Source organism: Lissotriton helveticus, chromosome 8 (assembly GCF_964261635.1).
Source record: "Lissotriton helveticus chromosome 8, aLisHel1.1, whole genome shotgun sequence".
In the NCBI taxonomy this organism is placed as follows: Eukaryota; Metazoa; Chordata; class Amphibia; order Caudata; family Salamandridae; genus Lissotriton; species Lissotriton helveticus.
This window is the reverse complement of record NC_136069.1, coordinates 52468876-52485900: the sequence shown is the minus strand read 5'-3', so window position 1 is coordinate 52485900 and position 17025 is coordinate 52468876. Positions and strand designations below refer to the sequence as shown.

At 45.1% G+C, this 17025-nt stretch overlaps 1 protein-coding gene across 1 annotated transcript; it reads left to right on the top strand.

Moving 5' to 3' along the window:
- Positions 1–1177: 1177 nt before the first annotated feature.
- On the top strand, positions 1178–15662 carry LOC144773707 (uncharacterized). The gene is made up of 3 exons (XM_078658852.1): positions 1178–1269; positions 11054–11244; positions 14614–15662. The coding sequence occupies exons 1-3, from the start codon at positions 1178–1180 to the stop codon at positions 15660–15662; spliced, it is 1332 nt and encodes a 443-aa protein (XP_078514978.1).
- Positions 15663–17025: the final 1363 nt, after the last annotated feature.

The window sequence follows — 17025 nt, the reverse complement described above, 5'->3', positions numbered from 1 at the left end:
AGCATGTCAATCAATCAATCAATCAATCAATCAGGTTTTTGTAGAGCGCGCTACTTACCCGTTAGGGTCTCAAGGCGCTTAGGGGTGGTTGTGGGCAGCTCTGTTGGGGTCATTCAAAAAGCCAGGTCTTAAGGTCTTTCCTGAATTGGTGCAGTGTCAGCTTTTGCTGGAGGTGAAGGGGGAGATCATTCCAGGTCTTGGCAGAGAGGTAGGAGAAGGTCCTTCCAGCTGCTCTGGTCCTGTAGAAGCATGTAAATCCCGAAGCTAAAAAATATTTAAAAATATGTTTGTGTGGCTGCTAAATTTTCACATCAAAGCTGGTGCATAAGATCAAATGCTATGACCCAACCATAACAGGTCGAGCGGCCCTCTGCGGCGATTTGCTTTGCATATATATCCACACATGTCCCTTTGCCCCTTGGCCCACCTCCCTTGCACCTCCTCCTCTACACCACTATGGTAGCTACAGACTAAGGTTTCAACTGGTTTCACAGGCCATGACGAGGGGTACATTTTGTTCCCAAACACTCTACCGTCTTGGTACTCCCTCCGCTATGATATTTTAAGTATCTATATTTATTTGCTGCTAGATATTCTATGTGCATCACCTTTTGCATGTATTGGACATTCATTTAAAAAAAAATGTTATTCTTTTATCTGTACTTTTATGGGTTTTACCAAAATTAATTCTATTATGATGATGATGATAAATAAACAGGGCTGGACTGGTCATAGCGGGCACCAGGCATTTCCCCGGCGGGCCGCCATGGTGGGGGCCGGTTTTGGGCCCCTGGGGGCAAATTTTGTTACAGGGCTGCTTTTACACCATAGCTGCAATATCAGCCCCCGTCACAAAATCGGACGAAACTGGCCCTGGCAAACAGCTCGGCCGCACCCCCAACCATCTTGGGATCCGGCTGAGCACTTTGCCAGGGGCGGTTTTGGTTCCAAGTTCGGCCCTGTAAATAAATATGACCAGGGCCACTAAGACCAGGACAGGCGAGGCCAGGGCCAGTAGGACGAGGACCATCAGGTCAGGAAGACCATGCTCGGGAAACCTAGGGCGACTGGGACCAAGAGACATAGGAACAAACACAGCACAGCAGAGATCAGAGAGGCTAGGAGGACCAGGAGCAGTAGAACGAAGACTAAGGGGGCCAGGTACAGAACCACGAGGATGAGGGTGAAGAGCACAAGGACCACAGGACCAGATACAGCAGGACCAAAGATGGACCAAGACCAGGAGGATCCGAAGCAGGATCAGGTGAGGTGACGAGGAGGGGGACTGCATGTCTCTCAGTCTCAACTCATCTTCTTTTGGAGGGTGTCTCACTTCTGAGTCACAACTTCACTCTCCATACAGCCAAAATGCCATCCATGCAATTCACAGACCTCACTCACTTTCCAAAACATGTTTCATCTCCATTTATTTCAACGGTCTCACTCTCCTAAACCATACAATTTCATCTTCTTTGGAGACTCAAAAGGGTGAGAGGCAGGAGCACTTGGAGAAATATGTGCTTGCTTAAGAATTACATTAGGTAAACAGCATCACCTCGCTCCCCTGTAAGGACTGTAGCACTTTTCCCCTAATATGTACTCCTTTAATTTACCATCAGAGGCAAAACCTACCAGCGCTGGGGATTGATTCAGTTATGGAACCTAGAGGCTGGAATCTATTGAACATTAAATATGACAAGGTGCCTCTATGACCATAAATTCAAAACAACTTATTCCAAAAGTAGGGAGAACCTCTTTCCTACTTTACTGTTCAACTAATTAATTGGATTCCTCATAACCACTCTATTATGTGGGTCATCAATGCAAATCAAGCTAGATTCAGTTTAAAGGGTAATCAATAATCAATTCAAGCATTTCATTGAAAAGGATTTTTACTTCATCATGATTTCATTTTTCTTTGTTTTTTTGTATATCTCAATTGAAATACATATATCTGTACTTTACATTATCATACATAAAAAGTGCAATAAATATATACAGTGAAAAAATCAAATCATTGCCAACTCATGGCACCTGGCTACATGGCAGCTGATTCCCTAGCAAAGATCTGGTAAAGCTCAACCATTACTGGGCATCCTCCAAGCAATGCCACTGATTGGGTGATTAGGATCACGTTTCTTCACTGACCGTTTCACATGTGCAGTAATTTGCAGCCACCAGAATCACTGAACCCAAATATAGGGCTCCATTAGGAAAGTCCGTCCGCCATCCCGGTGGAAACGGGACCGTCCGCCATGTGTGCGGTGGTCCCGCCATAGCAATTATGATGCGCCCGCCACAGTGGCGGGCGCATCCAGCATTTTTAACATTGTGGGGGGCGGTGCTCGCAGCACCGCCCACCGCAATGCTAAAAATGCACGTTGCACATTTCAATGCACAACATGACAGGCACCGCGCGGTGCCTGTCATGTTGTACATTGAAATGCTGGAGGGTACCATAGGTACCCCCCATGTGCAACCTCACCCCCCTTCACCCTGGGGGCCTGCAACGGGCCCCCAAAGCAAAGACCGTATGCCTTTCCGTGGCGGCAATAAGGCATACACCGAAGCCCATCCTAATATGGCTGGCGGTGTCTGATAGACACCGCCACCATATTAGACCTAGACACCTAGAAACCTAGAAGAGCAGCGGATGGTCTTTCTGTCCGCCGCGGTCCCCCCCGCCATGGTAATATGGTGGGGGGTAAATTGCTGGCGGACGGTGACAGATGGAGGACGGATCGCCACTGCCTGCATGGCGGTGGCGATCAGTCCGACATCCTAATCGGCACCACTATGAGGAAAACAGGAGAGTTGACTGTCAAGTCTCATCACTGTCAAAGCAGGAAACCCCTTAATTCTTACACCCTAAAAAGACACCTCATCTATGCGTCCATGGATAGCGTAGGGGTAAAAATTACTATTCCCACTCCAGTGAGTGCAACAGTAGGGAAAGTGTTGGATAGCGTAGGGGTAAAAATTACTATTCCCACACCAGAGGGTGCAACAGTAGGGAAGGTGTTGGATAGCGTAGGGGTAAAAATTACTATTCCCACTCCAGAGAGTGCAACAGTAGGGAAAGCGTTGGTTAGCGTAGGGATAAAAATTACTATTCCCACTCCAGAGAGTGCAACAGTAGGGAAAGCGTTGGATAGCGTAGGGGTAACAATTACTATTCCCACTCCAGAGAGTGCAACAGTAGGGAAAACGTTGAATAGCGTAGGGGTAAAAATTACTATTCCCACTCCAGAGAGTGCAACAGTAGGGAAGGCGTTGGATAGCGTAGGGGTTAAAATTACTATTCCCACTCCAGAGAGTGCAACAGTATGGAAAGCATTGGATAGCGTAGGGGTAAAAATTACTATTCCCACTCCAGAGAGTGCAACAGTAGGTAAAGCGTTGGATAGCGTAGGGGTAAACATTACTATTCCCACTCCAGTGAGTGCAACAGTAGGGAAAGCGTTGGATAGCATAGGGGTACATTTTACTATTCCCACTCTAGTGAAAATAAATTAATATATTTCACATAATGATCAATTAATCAATTAATAAAAATTCATTACCAATTAAGAATTAATTACCATTTAAAAATGAATTAACAAGTTATTCAAAATAAATACCAATAAATAAATTAACATATTTAATTCATTATAATTAAATTACTTCCCACCCTATTCCCCTATAAACCCACAACCCGCTACAGAAAATAAATTAATATTATTCACATAATTATCAATTAATCAATTAATAAAAATTAATTATCAATTATGAATTAATTAATTACCAATTAAAAATTATTTAACAATTTATTCAAAATAAATACCAATAAACAAATGTACATATTTAATTAATTATAATTAAATTACTTCCCACCCTATTTCCCTATAAACCCACAACCCACTACAGAAAATAAATTAATATTATTCACATAATTATCAATTAATAAAAATGTATTATCAATTAAGAATTAATTAATTACCAATTAAAAATTAATTAACAATTTATTAAAAATAAATACCAATAAATTCATTAACATATTTAATTAATTATAATTAAATTACTTCCCACCCTATTTCCCTATAAACCAACAACCCCCTACAGAATTAAATTACGCAAAATTAAATAACATAAAATTAATTATTTAAAACAAATAACAACAAAATAAACACTTTTCAGACATATAATAACATACAAAACACTTAAAAAAATTCGATATTATTAAAAATTCGATATTTTTAATAACCTATATTATGTACTTCGATATTTTGACTTTCTATATTTTTAAAATAGATATTACATTACTTACCTTTAAAACGATATTTTTGATGTCTATATTCTGTCCATTCGATATTTTGTCCATTCTATATTTTGGACTCGATATTTGTGTTACTCGATATTTTGGACTCGATATTTTGACCATATACCCCTGGGAGTTTGATCCCACCCCTCCCTGAAAAGACTAACATGGTCGCCTACCTGACAGAGACTTCTAGTCACACATTCCTTACCGTAGAATTGTCCCCAAGTGTCAGACTGGATCTGGCAATTTCTTGTGAGCAGTACCCCTGCATGCCGGTAGGTGGCATCATTCAGCTCCACGTGGCGTAGTCTGCATTGTCTGTGGCGGAAGTGCCGAATGCAGTGCCTATGTAGGCTCCACACCAGCAAACTGATGTCAGTTCTTTTCTTTCCATGCCAGTCAGCGCAGATCCAGAGAGAGCAACCCCAGTCATTTTTTGACTGACCTTTTGTTGACTTTTTGTCTAAGTTTCTTTAAAATCTTCTCCAGGTATGGCCAGCATGTCCATGAGAAAAGCTGGCTTCAAGCCCTATGGGGCCTGTCACTGATAGATGTTGGTGATGGACTTGCATCTTGTTTACCTCTGATGCCTGGAGCTTGACCATGACACGTAGACCTGCATAGACTGCCGCTGCATGCACTCTAAGGCCTTGGAAGCAGTCCCTCTAGCTCCTTGCCACTCAACGTGTGATGCCATGATGGTCTTGATCCCAGTCGAGATGCATGTGTTGGGCACGGTCACCAAGCCATCCATCTTCATTAGTAGCCTATTCTAATAGAGAAAGGCACTCAGCTGGGAGTTTATTTCTTTCTCAACCACTTTCGCTGAGAGTGGGAGGCGGGAGATGGGGCTAAAATTATTTGGATCCAGCGGGTCCAGATTCTGGTTTTTCAGTAATGGGAGTATTGAGGCCATCTTCCACAGGCTAGGGAAATCTCCTGATTCGAACATGGCATTGAATACTGATGCAAGAGTGGTAGCAATAGGTTTCAGGGCTAGATTGGCCAGATTGGCTAGATTGGCCACTGACACTGGACAGGGTTGTATGGAGATCCTGACTTAATTGATTGCAGAAGCAACTTTGTGTCATTTATACAAAGTGGGACACATTTATCAAGTGTGGGATAGGTCTCTAAGGTTTTCTTAGCTCTGGTCTTCAAATTTCCTGTGGCTCCTTGTGGGAGTTTGTTGAAGGCTGAGAAAATAGCTACCACCTTGTTTTGGAAGAACCTAGCAATTTCTTCACTCAATTCTTGACTTGATTCGACCTTAGGTAGGCTTGGGTTGGCCAGCTTAGAGAAGGTTTTAAAAAGTTCTTTAGAGGAATTTTTTGCTAAGTTAATTTGATCTATAAAAAAAGAGCTTTTGTGCATTAAATACATCTTGTTTGTAAGTGGTGAGGCTTTGTTTATAGTCTTCTTTCTCAGCTGTTGTGTATTTTTTCCGCCAGTTGTGTTCTAACCGTTTACAGGTTAGTTTCTGATTTCTAAGATCCTCTGAGTACTAGGGAGCAGTGGGTAAAGATCGTTTGGGATGTACGAGTTTAGCCGGGGCTAACTTATTTTTAGGCTGTCTCAACCCATTGAATATACCATCTGGTGGCGTCCTACACCCTTGTGGGCAATAGCCTCTGGGTAGTACTAAGCAGTTCTTGTAGTTCTCACTCCACCACTCTGTTCCAAGCCCTAGGGGTCTATTAGGATGGCAGTCAGAAAATCACTCTGACCGCCAAGGTAGCGGGAAAACACCGCCCGCTAGGGTCGCAGGAAAACCGCTGGTCCAATTACTATACTCCGCAGTCGACTTCCGACCGTGGCGGTCAGATCTCGGCATTTAACATTGCGGCGGTTGCTGCTGCCAGCAGCACCGCCGCGCTGTCCAAAAACGATACAGAAAAGGGGGTGGTGATGAACAGAGTGTCTGAATTAAGCAGACCACTCTTACCCAGTCCAAAGATCAGGGCTTGATCCATCACCGTTATTTATCTCACTGCCCCATCCCAGCTCAGAACCTGGCTATATGCAAATTAGTCTGTCCCTGGCCCAGTGCATCATGGGAACAGGGCAGACCAAACTACCAAGCCAATTCTTCACCAGAAAGGAGACAAGCTACCGGGGACCGGTTTCTGGCATTTCAGCCTCTTCGGCCCGGCTTGCTTGAATCCTGATGGAGCAGTGAGAAAGGGACTCATGTCTGAGTATACCCTGCCACACCTATAGTGGCCAAAAACGATACAGAAAAGGGGGGTGGTGATGAACAGAGTGTCTGAATTAAGCAGACCACTCTTACCCAGTCCAAAGATCAGGGCTTGATCCATCACCGTTATTTATCTCACTGCCCCATCCCAGCTCAGAACCTGGCTATATGCAAATTAGTCTGTCCCTGGCCCAGTGCATCATGGGAACAGGGCAGACCAAACTACCAAGCCAATTCTTCACCAGAAAGGAGACAAGCTACCGGGGACCGCTGTCCAAAAAAGGCAGGCACTGCACAGTGCCTGCAACCTGGTACAGGGACACAGTGCACTCACACCCCGCCAACATATTGGGGGCCCCAATGGGCCCCCAGAGACATTCTCTTCATGCCTTTCCATGGTGGTCCCACCGCTGTGGAAACGCTGGCTACCACAGGCATCATAAGCATGCCGGTGGAGCCTGGCCCTGCACCAGCACCATTGTGGCAGTCCAGTTCCGCTCGCTAGGCTGGTGTGGGGACTGCTACTGGCGGAAAAGTGGCAGGCGGAAAATCTCACTGCCGCGGTCATCACCACCATGCTAATGGGTTTTCCGGGTTGCGATCACGGACGGATGTCCGCAGCCGTTCTGGTGGTTGCTGCCCGGGGGTGGCCATCTGACCGCCATCCTAATATACCCCTTAGTCGTAATCTGATTCTTAGTGCTCCCAGGTTTATGGTGATGAGCTGGGTGGTAACTTCAAATAATTTTCCGACAAGGTTCGTCCAGACCAAAGACATTGTTCATGTGCAGGTTAAATACGGATGGGTTGGAGAAAACCCCATCCAGGGTATGTCCTGCCTATGTGTGGCCTCTTTCACAAGTTGGACCAAATCAGCGCTACCCATCATATCTAGCAGGACTCTCTTATCCGGATCTAAGGGGGCTTCCACAAGGAAGGTAAAGTCCCCCAGAATGGTAAAAGACTCGGAGCAGAGCCCCTCTTCAAGTAATATCCCAAGAGAGGTTAAGAATGAAGTTCCAGATTCTGGTGCTCTGTACATTAGACTGCCCTTAAAGGAGTGATAGGGCAATAAGCCAACATTGAATGATAGCGCTATTTTTAGAGTGTTGTGATAAATTATTGCTAGCCCCCTTCATCTCCGAGTTGGCCTGTTTAAGGTATTGCACAAAAATTCAGGCGGAGTGGAGTCACTAGATCTGGCACTGGGCCTCATCCATCCAGGTTTCCGTGATGAAGACCAATTTTATGTTTTTTTGCACTAAGAGGCTAGCACACTCAAAGCTATGCTTCATTAAGGATCTGGTGTTTATCAAAATAAACTTTAGCGCATGTTCCTTGGGTTTTGTCTTACCAGCCCTAGTGGATAGCTCACTGTCTTTTGAGACTGGATCCAACTCCCTGGTAGAGAACCCAGGGAAGTGGTCTATGACAGTCTATGACAGTCAGGACAAATGTGTGCTGGCAGATTTGACATGCACAGAGATCTCCTTGCATTTTTTCCCCCCTCTCTCCGGATTCAAGTCCAGCAGTTGTGCTCTGGGACACCTTATGGATGGTCCCTTGTCTGGCTTGGAACGGGCAGCTTGGCCGGCACTGAGCGCAGTCAGTGCATGGACCGGCGCAGATGGGCTTGCCTTAGGTGTTCCTTTGGCGCACCAGCGGCGCACCAGCTGTGCGCTTCCGCTGCGCATCCACATCAGCGTGCACATTTATAGTGTGTCACGAGTGTTTGCAACAAAGACTAGCCTGCTAACTTTCCAAATGGCGGCCCGCTCTACTTCGCGTGAGCCGCTTACTGTGTGCCCTGCCCTCTCACGGCGTGCAGCAGTCTCAGAGCAGAGTGGCAAAGTGGCGGTCAGTGCGAGTGGCGAACAAAGTTACAAACAAATGTAAGTGGAGCAATATAACATGTGACAGCAATGATTTAAAAAGTAACAAATATAGCAGCAGTGATTTAAACATAGATTGTCTGATAATCCCTCTGAGCTATCTCCAGGCTCAAGCCTCAGGGGAAGTGAAGAGAAGGGCGGCTGATTTCCTGGACCTTAGCCTGTCCTCAATGGCAGTCAAGACTAATGTTTCATACTTTCTGGGAGGCAGTGCTTGGTAAACTGGTGGATGTACTGGGCAGGGATCTACCTTTCACAATACAGACTTATATCTTAGGTCTTTTTCCTCAGCTGCCAAAGCGTAAGGTAGGGAACAGACTCATATACTTAGCGCTGGGGCTAGCGGAACGTCGTACTTCGCTGGGATGGAATTCTACTAGGGGACCCCAATTTGCACTTTGGCATAGAGATGTTGTGGTGTGGGGTGGAGCGGAAGGTAGAGCGCTCAGTTGGGAAGAAAATAAGGGCATGAGGAAGCTTCCCTTGGCAGACCAGTAGAGGGCAGTGTTGGTGTAGGAACTGGGGTCTCCAATCCCACCCGAAAGCTTAGGTATAAAGTGACCATACAGCACACACACCCACTGAGACAGGAAACGCACACAATGACTGACACCACACCAGTAAGTTTGAGTAAAAATCAATATGCTTTTATCTAGAATCAGAATCAGGACAATCCCTAATCACGGGGTCAATATCTCATCAGCATTTCATCAGGGGAGCAAGGGGAGCAATTCAATCATCAATACTGCAGGTTTCACTAACCATTTCATTAGGCCGCTAAACGTTTCATTACTCAGCATTAATCATTTCATTAGGCAACAATAAACAAGGCATCAAGCAAAGGTGAGCATCCCATTAGGCATGCATAAGGGTAAAATGAGCATTTCATTAATCCAGAATAAACCATGCCTAAGGGTAAAATGAGCATTTCATTAATCCAGAATAAACCATGCCTAAGGGTAAAATGAGCATTTCATTAGGCAAAGTCAACAGTTCATTAGGCCAGATTAACCGTGGTATTAAGCAGAAATAAACATTTCATCTAAACGTGTCACGTTAGCAATTACCATTCTCCCAGCAAGGGTTTACTCTTTTAATTGGTCAGTCACTGAAACTGAGCGTTCTCCAGTAAATACGGGGCTCCTGCCCAGTTATAGAAGCCCTGCGGGCACAACGGGGGCCAACGGGGCCCAACAACAGTATCCCGCGGGGAGGGGCGATCTCAGGGCCTCCCCAGGGGTTTACCTTTTTCTTCGGCCCCCTCGGGGCCTTTGCGGAGGTTCAATTGGCTGGGGGAGGGCTCCTGCTCTTGTTAGAGCACTCCGGTGTATCTCGTGCTGCGGTAGTCGGTCACGGGGCCCCGCTCTAAGGGTTCAGTTGGCCCCGGGGCTGCAGCAAGTCGGAGGGGGCTCTCCGTGACGCTTCTTGGGCCGGCCGGGGCTTCTGCCGGTGTCGAGCCAGCCCGAGGCCTTGCCAGGAGGGGTGCGGCCCAGCAGGCCAATCACGCTGCAGCAGGGGTGGGGGCATGGCCAGTGACGTGGCCAGGCGCCCCCGTCACGTGGTACGGGTGATGGTGGTGGTGGGGCCAGCGCGGCCTACTCTCCGTTCGCCCCAGCCTCCCCAAGGCTCGCGGGTGCCGCCGCAGGAACTCTCCACTACAGGGCTGGGCCGCGGCGGTGACTGGGGCTCCTAGGGCTGACAGGTCTAACAGTTGGTGACCTGGGAGAACCCAGAGGGATGGGAGGCTGGACTGATAGATTCGGGTCCTGAGACGGATGCGGGCGCGCGCCCAGGGGTGCCCTAACTTGTATCGCCTATTGCCGTCTCGGTTGGCTTGATGCCCAGACAGTGCGATACGTTTACAGGCTGGGTAGGAATAGCGTTTGTTGACTTTTTGCATGTCTGGGGGCAATATCCTTAGTACTAGCTATAGGACCCTTCCTTGAGGATTAAACTGCTGGTCCAATGCTGTCACTACCTCATATACTGTGTCCTCACCACTAGCTGCACTGGAACTGTTTGCTGTGATTCCTCCTCTGCTTCAGGTCTTTCATTTGTTTGTTATTTGTTTTCTTTTTTTTTTGTTTGCCCCAGGTGGGTATCCTTACATTGATTGATGTTGTTTTTTGTGTTGTTTGGGCATTTTGACATGTTGGTGACTGATCCCACATTGATCATTAAATGGCACTAGGTGCTCTGGATTGTGCACTGAGAAGATAGACGTTGCTTTAATTTGCGATTCTTCTGATATTTAATTTTGGGACTGTCCTGCCTCTGAATATTTTTATGAAAATGTGTATCTTGAAAAATTGAAAATGCCAATAAAGATATTTTTTTTAAAATGACTAATGTCTCGAAGAGGTGCTTCAGCCAGGAAGGACAACCTTGGAACCGCTTCTCCCTCTCAATGAAGCCCCTACAGATGTCCTGCTCGGGACCTGAACCAAGCCCAGCACAGTGGCTCCTGTGAACAGGACAATTGCCCGCCACCATTGTCCCACCCCAGGGTACCCCAGTTTCCTCACACATCACGCTACCTCGGACACCTTGGTGGTCCAAGCCCCCACTTCCCACATAAACCCTGGCACATTTGCTACCAGTCCACTGGATAAAAAAATCCAAGAGTCTGAACACCTTATGCGAAAACATTTTCTCTTTCACTAGCCTGCCTCTGCGGTCCATCAACACCACTTGTCTTTCAGGCTGTTACTCCAATGCACTGTGGGATTTGGCTGTGCCGGTGCTGCCCAAGGTCCTGGAGAAGGCCCTGGCCATACTCTTCGAAGCTATGGCAGACGAGAGAGTTGCAGCCAAGTTCACGATTAGATGTGGGCTGGATCCAACCAGCTTGCTTGGTAGAGCGGTTTCATTGTCAGTGGCCTGGCTGAGAACAATTGGCCTTTCAGGGAATGTCCTTATGGACATGCCCTTTGATGGCTCCCGTCTCTTTGGAGATGAGGCGAACTCAGTGCTGGAGCGCTTCAAGAATAGCAGAGCTACAGCCAGGTCATAGGGCCTTTCCAGGGCCCGTCAACCTCAGTCTGTCTTTTGCTTCTTTCACAGCAGAGGAAAGGACTTCCAGCTGCGTCCTTACCCGGCAGCCACAACAGCACGTAAGCTTCCCAGCCTGGGCATGGCAAGGACTTGGTACCCCCTGGGTCGGGCAGCCAGAGATCAGGCCAGTCTAAACCCTCCTCAGTAGCCGCAGCCTTCAAACATCTTTAGTTTGCCCTCCAACCATCATGTCGCGAACACGAACAAGGGGACCCTACTTACTAAGGAACCAGGGCAGGTAAATTGCTATCAGAAACCGTGGTTCCTGTGGAATAATACTGCCTATCTTGATATTAAGATGCACAATCGCAATATAAAGGGTTAGAGTAATGTCAGAGGGAGAAGAAACTAAACTGAAAAGAGTTCTCCCAATTTCAATTTGAGGTCCAGAGGAGGGAGAGAAACAAACCAAACCGCTAAAGTACCTCTAGTCAGACCTATATATTTTTATCCAGTGTTTACATCACAACATATTTCACAGAGGATGCAGTATATATAAAAAAGACATTTAGTTTATTCAAACATATTATTTTTATTTTTTGTTATTTTTTCATTTGTTCTGCTCGACATAAACAGAGCAACTAAAAACCACGAAGCACAGTTTAGAGGGAGAAGAAACCACATATACCAATGGTTGATTTTATATCACAAAAAAAGGGAAGGAACATATATAATGCCAAGAAGAATGTAAACACTATTGTGCATAGTGTCCCCAGTGAAAATAGGAACCTAAAGTATTGTTGCCAAATTTGTGACAGTTTTTGTACAGGGTCTCCAAAATTTTATGTTAAAGGTTCGCTTTTTCTTTGTGTCAACGATGTTTCGACCCTGTGTGCAGTGTGGGGTCTGATCAGGACCTAAGGATGTAGGGACATCTGGTGATTTGACTGCGCAGCTGCGTGAGAAGTGTGTGCCACACATGAGTGAATGAAGAAAAAGAAGATACTCACAATGGGACCCAGCCGGGTACCCAAGTGTGAGTGGGGGAAGGGGCTGACAGTCAATCGATAGCACAACGCTGGGATGCAGGTGATGATACACCACAGTGTGTGTACGCTGATAGTGTAGTAGGGAACTCTGAATTACGGTGTTCGTGGGCCCACCCTCAATTTAGTAACCGACTAGCTGAAGCTAGTCTCGGAGGGTTGTAATGTCCTCCCCGTATGGCTCAGGAGCATCTTCTTCAGGTGCCCTGTCATCCTGGACTGGGGGAACTTCAGAGGCTTGCTGATTGTGACCCTTTCCCCTAATTTTCTTGGCAGCTGCCTGGGTCATTGCTCCCAGCTCCAGGCATCCCTGACTCCCCTCCTGGGTAGCCATGGACCTTATGGTCATACAGACCCATTCAGACAATCCCAACATCTGCATGTGTGAACTCAGCTCTACCTCCCTCCTGATAGTGTGCTCCAGGTCATTGCCTGTCAGAAAATCTACAGGCATGGCAGGGCTTACAATTACTTTCAGTGAGACCCCACTCAAAGTAAATGACCCTTGCAGTTGTTCTACCTTCTTGGCCCTGGCTCCAGACTAACTACAGGGGGGTGGGGGAGGGGGGTGCAGCCCTATGTGTACAGACAGGACACAGCCTATTCAAGTGTAATTAGGGCTGGGTCCAGCTCCTTCCTGCCACCCTGCCAGTGATGGCCCATCCAGTCACACCTAAGCTCCAATTGTGTGTGGCTGTCTAGGAGGAATTCAAAAAGCCCAACAGTCAACTGTGCCCAGTCATGGGCACTGGAGACAGGTTGCCGGCACCAAATGGCTAAGGCAAGAATATGCTAACTCTCTGAAAGTGGCATTTTCAAAATTGTAATTTAAAATTCGACTTCACTTTAAGTTCGGATATTTCATTACAATTCCAATGGCACCAAACATTAACCGGGTACCTGTTCCAATTTAGGAGTTACAGCTTATTAAATGCAATACGGTAACTCCAATGTTATCCTATGAGAGAGTTAAACCTCGCAGTAGTGAAAAACAAATTTAAGGGTTGTTCACTACCAGGGCATGTGAAACCTAAAAAGTCTTGCCCTACCTTTTTAATACACTGCACCCTGCCCCTTGGGCTGTCCAGGGCCTACCCGAGGGTGACTTATATTTATTAAAAGGGAAGGTTTGTTGCCGGGTCAAAATGGCCTGAGATATGTTTAAAGGGCTACTTAAGTGAGCAGCCCAATCGTGATGCAGGCCTACTAGTAGCATTTACTTTACAAGCCCTCTGCACATGTAGCACCACTTTACCAGGGTATTACAAGTAAATTAAAGATGCCAACTTGGTGTAAGCCAATTCTGTCATGTTTGAAGGAGAGAACACAAGCACTCTAGCACTGATTAGTAGTGGTAAATTGAGCAGAGTCCTAAGGCCAGCAAACCAAAATGGGGGAGGAAGGCAAAAGGTTTGGGGAAAGGCCATCCTACGGCTGACAGGTCTAACACATGCATTTGAGCATTAAAGGTTTGTAGTTACAGCTAGGTCTGGTGCTAAACAGACTGGCAGCTGTCCATTTAATTCACAACTTGAAGTAAGGACATTTTAGGTGTTTTTCTCTCTTTTCCTTGTGTAAGATTTGTCTTTTGTGTGTGATGCTGGAGAGCAGGTTTAGGATTGTGTTTTTGTATAGTGCTCACAAAAACATATGGGTCCCAGGTCCACAAAGCATGGCTTCTCAATCGGTATTCTTCTCCGGTGGCAGGTCTTAACTGCATAGCTCTGAGATTGAGCCGTCACCTTCATGTGTTCAACACCTTGATAGTTTTTTTTCAAATCCTACTTTCTGAGTAGCTGTTGCTTCCCTATCAATAAACTGTGTGGCATCTACCAGGGTATTACATAACTATTGCCTGCACAATTGCACAACAATTTTCAATCAAGGGTAGGTTTCATCTGATACTCATTTAGGTTACTGACTGCTTGGCCATTGTCTTTTGCTTGATTGACTGAACATGTCTAATGTTCCTGCTGGAAGGCAGTGGTGTTTAGTTCTGTGATAGCATACAAGTGTCAAACATTTGCTTGATGCGGGGTAGCTTGACACCTGCCTCCCAAGGGGTGGCTTGCCAATCCGAGATTTGCTGTTTGCCGGGATTTAAAACTGTGCCAATTTCACATTAATGTATTTTAATTTAGCGTAATTTTTAATAATTCTTTTACTTTTCATTTTGTTCAACAGAAAACAGATTGAAGAAAATAAGAGTAAATGGGAACAAGTCACCCACATTTTCTGACTCCAAGGATGTCTATACTGGAAAGTATACTTTTGATTCATACTATAGAACACAAACAGAGAAGAGGCTTCCTTCCTGCACAGAATGTGAGAGCAGCTTTGCTAGTAATGAATGTGGTCCTAAAATCCACATGGATATAAAGCCATTTTCTGCTACTAAGTGTGAGGAGAAATTTACTCACCTTTGGAATATTCCGCATTACCGGAGATGCCACACAGAGGAGAACCCCTTTTGGTGCAGTGAATGTGAAAAGCCCTTTTATGAAAAGTCAGCGCTACAGCGTCACCTGAGAATTCACATAGGTCTCAAACCCTTTTGGTGCAGCGAATGTGAAAAGACCTTTAATGAAAAGTCAGCACTTCAGCGCCACTTGAGTATCCACACAGGAGTAAAACCCTTTTCATGTACTGAATGTAATAAAAGGTTTATCCAAATGGATGGTCTCCAGCGTCATTTAAGGATTCACACAGGTGAGAGGCCCTTTCCCTGTAGTGAATGTGAGAAGAGCTTTACTCAAAAGGCAAATCTTCAATGTCACCAAAGACTTCATACAGGATGGAAGCCTTTTTTATGCACAGAGTGCACAAGGTGTTTTACTACAAAGTCGTGTCTTGAAAACCATCTTAGAACCCACACAGGTGAGAAGCCATTTACCTGCACTGAGTGTCAAAAGAGCTTTTCTCAGCGGGCTACACTTCTACGTCACTTGAGAATCCATGTAGGAGTGAAACCTTTTCCCTGCACCGAGTGTGGGAGCAGCTTTACTCAACAGAATGATCTGAAACGTCACTTGAGAATTCACACAGGGTTAAAGCCTTTTACCTGCACTGAGTGCAATAAGAGCTTTAGTCAAAATGTGCATCTTCAAAGTCACCTGCATATGCATACAGGGTGGAAGCCTTTTTCTTCTCCTGAGTGCAAGAAGAAGTTTACTCAGAAGAACGCTTTTCAAAATCACCTGAGAATTCACGCAGAAGTAAAATTATCTTCCTGAACTGTAATGAAAAATGTTTTGACCAAAAGAGTGATCTTTTACATCATTTAAGTCCCCACTCCAAGGTTAGCTCCTCTCCCTGCACTGAGTATGAAAGCACTTTACAATAAATATAACTCTACAATGCAAACTGTGACTCCACAAAAGCAGTGCAACCTTTCCAGTGCAGCAAATGTGATATCCAAGGAACTATGTTTAAGAGGTGCATGGAAGTCCATATGTGTGAATTAACTGAGTGAGGTGCAATGCTATCCTTCAACATTGTGTGTATAATTCAAAAGTAGGAGTGAAATTTCACCAACCAAAATCCTTAATTCCCCCCTCCCCCACTTCATTCAACATTTTAGAAATACATGCTTGACTCTACCCCAGTCCCGCAAGCTCTATAGATTCACATGATGGACATTTGACCAACTATGTCTGGTACCAGTTGCCTTGGTGATTTACTGTTGCATTCCTAGAGGTCTTTCACAGACACAATCTGAGCATAGTACCAGTCGTTTAGAGGTAAACAAAGAAGTGACTCACTTTGCTCTCAGTTAAGTCCAGCTGCTCGTGTAAACATAAATACATCTTTGAGTCCAGCACATATTGACTAAACACTCTATTGCATTGTACTTTAAGACATTTTGGTCCGATAAAGCTTGACTAAACAGTATAATATCAAACCCTGCTTTGCATAAAGCAAGCAGTATGTGGATTTCCTAGTGGAAAGAAGTAATTGCAGCTATTAAACTCATTAAATACTGAAGTAACCATATGCTTTGTGACAGTGTGCTAGGATTTTTTGTTACCTTAGTTAACATATAAGATGGTTGTTTTCTTATGACAAATGCATAAAGAAAATACAGAAATGGAGCAGTCTCTGAATAAAGAATGTATGCCCAGTGCCAAAGTGTAATTTCTTATATAGACAAACTTTTCTTGTTCCAAACAAATCAATCAAGAAATGGGCACTGTTGGTCTTATGACCATAATACAGTCATGTGATATTATCACTTCAAATGTATTATGAACTTTTGATTCAATCTATGTATAATTTGTTTCAGTTTCAATATGGATACTATTCAGTCTACTCAGGTTGCTTGAATAATGTGGTATTTTCACAAAGGTTTTTTCAAAAACAAACACTAATTCGCAAGATCAAAACTCTTCTTCAGGGAAAATCTCATTTAACACTAGCAGACATAAACTCTCATAGGAGAAATAGATAAACAAAATATTAAGATGTCCTTGGAGATTTTTGGGAAAAGAAATAGGCTGGACCTACACTCTGACATACAGACATGGGTGGCCTGAGTTGACAAATTATGTCACCTGAGTACTGACAGTTTTGTTCAAGGGCAATGGGAAGCTTACGCAT